This window comes from Triplophysa rosa, linkage group LG2 (assembly GCF_024868665.1).
Source record: "Triplophysa rosa linkage group LG2, Trosa_1v2, whole genome shotgun sequence".
Taxonomy (NCBI): domain Eukaryota; kingdom Metazoa; phylum Chordata; class Actinopteri; order Cypriniformes; family Nemacheilidae; genus Triplophysa; species Triplophysa rosa.
In genome coordinates, this window is record NC_079891.1 from 30,923,891 (window position 1) to 30,931,506 (window position 7,616).

Sequence of the window (7,616 nt, forward strand, 5' to 3'; positions counted from 1 at the left end):
GAACTCCAGCGACTTCTTAATATCATCGCCTTCTATGGATGACAGTGCCTTCTTTGGCGGCATAATCGAGATATGTATTGTCAATTTTGGTTTAGAATCGCCGGCCGGTGTAATTATAAAGAGCTGCTGTCTGTGCTTCTCTTAACACGTGAGACTTGCACGAGGATGCGGCCATCTTGAAAGGGATCAGATTGAAAGGGAGAATTATAATTCTCATATGCTATCTATTTATGTGTGTGTGTGTGTGTGTGTGTGTGTCTGTCTGTCAGTCTGTCTGTCTATACTCATAAAGGATTAATTGCTTCTCAATCTGATATGCTATCTATTTATATCTGTCTGTCTGTACTCTCATTTTTTATAGATCTTACATGTCGTCTGTATGTCTGTCTGTCTGTCTGTTTGTTCATTTGTTTGTCCATCCATTTATTATAAGGCATTGCTTCATCCCCGATCAAAAGGCTTTATTTTTTTAGGATTGGAATGAGGCGGGTAAAAAGGAGACAGGTGTGTGTTTTTAAAGAAACATGACAGTTATTATTTGTGTAGTGGTTGCTTTATTTTCCCAATTATGTGTACGAGAGGAATGATTTTGGAAATCTGAAAGTGCGTGTGTTCTTTAATGATGTCATAAAGTGTGTTTGCATCTCTTTGTTGGCTTGTCCACACGCCATTTGACTTGAAAGGAGAAACTGCAAACTTGGCATGTTGAGAGAGAGAGATGGCGGTGCCAAGTCCTAACAGCCCTCACATTTCTTATTTATTGTACGCTGTAAAACAGCTATGAAAACATTGAGAGATTGGGCTTAAAGGAAACGTCTTATTAATTGTAAATAATAAAGCAGCTATGAGTATCAGAGAATCAAAGAGTAAGGTCAGCAGCACCATTGATTTCTCTTGAGACTTGAAGCCACCCACATGTCGATTTTAGATCTTACAGCCAGACCAACCCTCTGAAAAATCACTTACAATCGTTGTTAATCGTCTTAAACCCTTATTTACTTTGTACATATTATATCTTATGCATGTCTTTTTATATACTGGTTTAAAAATGCACTTTTATTTATTTACCAGCAAAACCCCAAAACTAAAGGTCAGTTCACATCACTTTCACGTTCAAGTAAATTCTCTTATTAAAGTCATTTCATGTTGTCATGTTGATTTTTTGTTGTCTCTCTCAGGGAGCCTTTAATGTTTTATGTTGACTACATTTTCAATCTGTCAAGACTTCACATGGGTGCAGACAACCGTTTGGGCGTTTGGTCTGATTCTATTTGTTATTGTTTACACTGTTTGCTTGGCTGTGAAATCAAATGTGTCATTAGCAGCTTTCAGACGCGAGTTCATTGAGGTGATGTTGTGCTTGTATCTGCTCGTAACACCGCCAGTGTGTTTGTATGTGATAGAGTCACAATAGACCGCGACAGCCGAATTTCAAATGATTTCATAGAAACTTTGTAGCTCTATTCACCAGCGAAAAGTATTTGAAATCGCTTGTACCTCTTGAGCAGCTTCATATTTGGTATTATTCTTGGGTCTTAATTGTGTATGTTTGCCGTGTTGACCAAGCAAAGAGTCTATTAGGCAATGTTCCTAGCTCGTGTTTGTTTTGGATACTCGTTCTCTGCAGCGGGCTCAAAGTGTGGCAGGGATTTGATGTTGAGGAAAAAAGTTATTTTCAGCTTTTCCCTACTATAGATTTTGCAGGCTTTGGTTGTTAAAAAAAATCAGTGCTCCGTGCCAGAATTTTTTAAGTTTATCATAAATGTTGTGATTGTGGTGCATGGAAAGCGGTTATTAAAGAAAAGCTTTTGAAAGCAGTCCAGACAAGAACAGCTGGTTCTCTCTCTGTTCAGATGGCCAATAATGCTGAAACAAATTAGAGAGAGAAAAAGCGTAAAAGAAAAAGTGAGAGAGCGCAAAATGTGTACTGTTGATGTTGCAATAAACCATAACTGCTCAGCATGTTCTTACACATTCATTTATTCACAGATCTAGTGTGACAATGATCTTTGTGGTCAACACAGATTTGCTTATCTCATCCACCCAGAAGAACATGTTTTTGCTCAGAAGTTGGTCTTAGGAGCGAAGGAGACTTAAAGGGCTAGTTCACCCCAAAATGAAAATTCTGTCATCATTTAATCACCCAAACCTGTATGACTTTCTTTATTCTGCAAAACACAAAAGAAGGTATTTTGAAAAATCTTGGTAAAAGAAAACTGTTAGTCCCCATTGACCTCTATTGTACGGAGACAAAACCAATGCAAGTCAATGGGGACCAACGGATTTCTTTCACCAAGAATTTTCAAAATATCTTCTTTTGTGTTTTGCTGAATAAAGAAAGTCATACAGGTTTGAAATGTCAAAAGGGTGAGTAAATGATGACAGAATTTTCATTTTGGGGTGAACTATGTTTCATTTAATGATAAACTTTTTTTGGAGAGTTTTTCTGTAGCACAACTGGTAGAGCTTTGTGTTTCGATCCCCAGGGAATACACACACTGACTAAATAACATATAGCTCGAATTCACTGTATAAAAACATCTGTCAAATGCGTAAATATACAAGGAATAAAATGCAAAAAATAGATTTGTGTTGAACATAAAGCTATGGTCTCGGAAGAAATTGATGAGAAATGTTTGAGACAAAGGAAAACATTATAAACCCTATACACAAAAGGTACACAATATACACAGTATATTGAGTCATTAAGCAGACATTTGCATTGTTAAGTAACAATAAAATTGACAATAAATACACAAAAGTGAAACAAGTAGACATCATAAACAAGCATAAACATGATCTGGCAATTTACATTGTCAAAGTCGTCAGACAAAACAGATCTTTTCTTATTTACGGGCAGTTGTAAACCCTTTGAGTATCATAACCCCCTCTTCTCGAAGGCAGGGGTAATTCCCCATCCCATTACCCAGCCGGGACAGATGATGTCGCCGTCGTTGTGGTAACACATGAAAGGTGCTGGGATTCTTTACTCCCTCTCTGGAGGGACTCGACCCCGCAGGCTTATCTGGACATACACACACTTATCATCATAAAAAACACGCACATGCATATATGCACGCACACGTCCGACATCTCAAGGAGACCCCGAGGGCGAACTGGGCTGTGCTTTGGTGATCAAAGCCACCTATTATATCTGGTCTGGGAGTGCACCTCGGTCTTCTGCATGGCGGTACTTTTCTCTCACCCTTGGGGGAAGGAGGGCAGTGATTAGAGGTTTTAAACAGCAAGATGAATTAAAGTGATCGCTGCACGACCCCAGAGGCAGCCTGGATCAAATGAAGTCATATAGGAACTTGGCACGATGTTGAATTGTGTTTATGTGCACACATGAACGAGAGAGGAGGTGCTTTGTGTGCTGTGCGCAGGGTCCTTTTATAAGGTATAATCCTGTCTTTTCTATTGAACCTCAATTGCCCTGAAGACTTGAAGTCCGAACAGGTGTCTTACCTGAAGAATCTATTATTTAACATCTGTGCACAGGGCTGCACAATAAATCGCGGTTAACACTAAATATTAGGGCTGTGCAAAAATATCGATACATGTAACTATCGCAATATTTTTTTTCAATAGTGTATTGATAGTGATACCTCTACTATCGATAATTTTTTTTTAAATCATGTCATATACAGTGCATACAGCCAAAAGTTAGTGGAAGCCAGAAAACCCCGGTGGTGCACAGCATGTTGTATTTCTAGCTCTACTTTTTACATTTTCTATTTAAAGTATTGCAATATATCTCAAATGTGTATCGTATCGAAATACATAGCAATATATTGTATCGTGACCCCTCTATCGTGATATGTATCGTATCGGGAGGCACTTGCCAATACACAGCCCTACTAAATATTGTGTACATCGAGCGGTTATGATAGCGCAAAGTCTGCGGTTATGTTTCGTGCGCAATTTGTTAGTAAAGCACGGCTCTGTGATCTGTAGGAATTGCTGCTCGATCTAAAAGCAGTGCGAGTTTGAGTCGCTTATAACGCCCGTTTGAAAAAGCAACACCCGTCAAACATTATCATTTTAAATTTACTTCATTGTCATGAAAACACCCGAGGAGGCTTAAAGAACGGCGAACTGGAGTTTATTTGGAGTTTCTGCACGAGAGCACCCTCTAGCTTTCAGACGCAGCAGCGTTTAACCGTACTGATAAGCTGTGCAAAAAAATCGCAGACAACCGCCAGATCGTGTGCAGCTTTATCCGATTTATCCCTTCGGTGCAGTTCACAATGTTCAAAATACACCCTTTTGCTCTAAAAACCAGGTTGGCTATCAGGACACATCTCACTTTCAAAAAAGAAAGTAGAGAAAAAATGGACCACGTTTATCCGACTCCAACCCGAGGTTAAGTTTCCCCGGACACAAAAAGCAGCACATGAAAAGACGCTTCACTCAATACACTTTCCTGTTGTGAAGAGAAGCTAGAAAGTGTTTTTGATAGGGGAAGAAAAGACCGTAGCACGCCCTTTTGATTCCTCCTCACAATGGCTGAAATCAGATAGCTGTCGCCTGAGGGCCGAGCTCGAGATGTTGCATTGTAACTCCTCAAAGACAAGAAGAATAGCTTTCCTCGCAATTATCGCCATCTCTGACGACGCGGGAACCCGTTGAGTTATGATGGTAAAGAAATCGTCCAATCACGGTCTCGTCTTGCGGCGCGGTTGCCAAGCCTTACCATGTTTGGAGGCTTCTTGGGGTTTAGGGGAAGTTTTAAAGTACACACCAGAGCGCTTAAAGGGGTAGCAGACAAAGACTGAGAACTCCGCAGGTCACTGTCTGGAAGGAAACAAAAGCCATTCCTCGTAGACGCCAGCCTGGAGGTGGACATGCTTGGAGAGACAGGGCTGGGGGAGAGGAGACTCGATAAAGCACATAGGTTCCCGCTGTAGGGGGGGTTTCTTCCTGACTGACAAGACTTTTTCTAGTGTGACAGCTATGCCTGAATCTGGTTTTAACTCTCTTTCTCTCTCTGTCTTCCGCAGGAACCCAGATGGAGATGTTCGGCCCTGGTGTTACGTCGCAGATCTCGAGGATGGAATCTACTGGAAATACTGCGATATTCCCAGCTGTCAGAGTGAGTGTTTCAGTAAAAATAAAACCGAATGAATGAAACGCACAAATTAAAGAAGGAACTAGACATGTTCCCATTAAGTTCATTATAGATGTAAAATGCAAAATGGCATAATTCTGAGCTGTCTTGGAATGGAAAATGACTGTAATTGCTCCACCAGAGATCGCAGTGTCCTGGCATGCCGAGATGCTTTTGTGATGTCTGTCATCACTTGATGGTTTTGTATTCTCCACCCAGAGAACATACACAAGTGTTTGTGAGTGTGTGAACCGGTATGCATGCACCTCAAAGAAAGTGAATAGATGGTTATTCATGCGAGTTAACTTTCATTCAGTATCATTTCAAAGATCCTCTTATGCATCCGGCAGGTGATTCTCTCCCAGGCCCATTTACTGTCCATGAAAAGTAAATTTTTTCTAGGGCTAATGTCACTTCTTTCTTTCTTTCTTTCTTTCTTTCTTTCTTTCTTTCTTTCTTTCTTTCTTTCTTTCTTTCTTTCTTTCTTTCTTTCTTTCTTTCTTTCTTTCTTTCTTTCTTTCTTTCTTTCTTTCTTTCTTTCTTTCTTTCTTTCTTTCGTATTAATGAATATGTTTTTCTGCGCTTGGCTTGAGGGCATGTGTGTGTGCATGTGTATACGAGTGCAAACTCATTTTCCTGTCAATCATATTTGTATAATCCCACTAAGCGTGTTTTCTACTGTACTGGCAGAGAAAGAGAGAGAATGTGTGTGCGTAAACTGATAGGTTGTTTAGTTTCATCTCACTTATCACTCATCACATCCCATACACAGTGTCACAGGCTGGGCCTTAACATAACATAACATAACATAACATAACATAACATAATAGCTGTATTATGCACCAGGAAACTATCAGAGTAGATCACCTTCTTAAAATTTGTGTTTTTAAAGTATCCCATGAACATATTGGGAACAATTCAATCAAAACCATTACTGTGAAGTGCAGAGCCAGTATAAGACATTATATAGTCTTAAAGGGATAGTTCACCCAAAAATAAAAACTCAGCCATCATTTATTCACCCTCGTGTTGTTTAAAACCTGTATATGACTTTTTCAGTGGTTTCATGGTTTTCGTGGTTTTGTGTCCATATAATGGAAGTCAATGGGGTACATTGTTGTTTGGTTACCAAGGTTCTTCAAAATATCTTTTGTGTTCTGCAGAAGGAAGACAGTCATACAGGTTTGAGTAAATTATGACAGAATTTTCATTTTTCAGTGTCTTAAAGAACACTTTGGATGACGAAAATAACGCTGTTTCAATGCTGGCCCTGAACACTACACAGACGTTTGATCAAAATACAACACAACATTTATAACTGAATCAAAATGTTAAACAAATATATTTAAGATTGAATTATGTATGTAAGATTTAAAAATAAAATAAATTCAAATGAAACCGGAAGGTAACATCTTGCGATGTGGTCTACACTGGCTTATTTTTATTCCTCCTTGGTCCAAATTTTCCCAACCCATATTTTCAGGTTTTTTTGCTCCCTGGATGTTTTTTGTTTGTTTGTTTAGGTATATACAGTACAATACAACATTCTTCACAACATCATGTGCGACATTCTTCACATTGTTAAATTGACCCTCCTGACACTTTTATTAGCTTTTTATTACAAGACAAATATCACTATTGCTATTACTATTTTACTACTGCTGTTACACTATTTTTAGGGATATATATATTTTTGCGCACTGTTTATGCTGCATGCTAAATCATGCATTATTTTGAGCATAAATGTGCTTTACTAAATTACTTTTACGAGCAAACTTGTTGAAGAGGTGACCTGATCCATATCTAAGTAGCAAAATTTCAGCGTATAGCTCTTTTGGGCCAATAGGTAATCACTTAAAATGATTTAAAACATCAGTGATGATACACGAGTTACACAATTGCATTCGCTGACCTATTTCACAAAAGTGCACACGTTCATCTTGATGGATGCCCCTTATTTCTGTGCCTGAAAGCCCTTCCAACAAATGCCCTTCTGGGCTGAGATTGTTCTCAAATTTAGGACAGCTTTTGTCACAGCTAGCTGTCTTCTATGTTGTGCCCACCGATGTCAGTCTGGTTTACCGTAAGTGTGTGCGTGCGCCATGCGCTTTGGTTTGTAACCCATGCGGTTGTGGCGCGTCCTAGATTCCCGTAAGTTCTCGGGGCATCGCCTGTATCAAGTACAACCCGTACTCTCCTGTTTCGGCCTGGATATCGTGGAATGGCTCTTGTGTGGCAGTGTGGAGTCCCTAAACAAGATGCCCACAATGTTGGCATTGAAAGCAGGCCGATTTGTTGGACCTTTTAGCTCCGGGGAAGCTGTTACAATGTAAAATCAGAAAGCAGCCGGGGCCATTGTAGCATCACAATTGACACGCGTACGCACACCCGAGGCTGTTGTTTCTATTTGTTACATTGTGTGAAATGATCAGCGAATAAAAGAACAGAACTTGACCCAAACACCAGCAGGCACTTGCGTGAGAGAGATTTTCTTCCTTGTTTTTAG

The 7,616-nt window shown here is 39.6% G+C and overlaps 1 protein-coding gene across 1 annotated transcript in view; it reads left to right on the top strand.

Annotated features, from left to right (window-relative positions):
- The window catches only part of LOC130563959 (kremen protein 1-like), a 32,136-nt gene extending 27,009 nt beyond the window's left edge, over positions 1-5,127 (top strand). The window contains exon 3 of the mRNA XM_057349797.1: positions 5,004-5,127. Coding sequence (XP_057205780.1) covers positions 5,004-5,127 — 124 coding nt within the window. The remainder of the gene's footprint in view (positions 1-5,003) is intronic.
- The last annotated feature ends 2,489 nt before the right edge of the window (positions 5,128-7,616 follow it).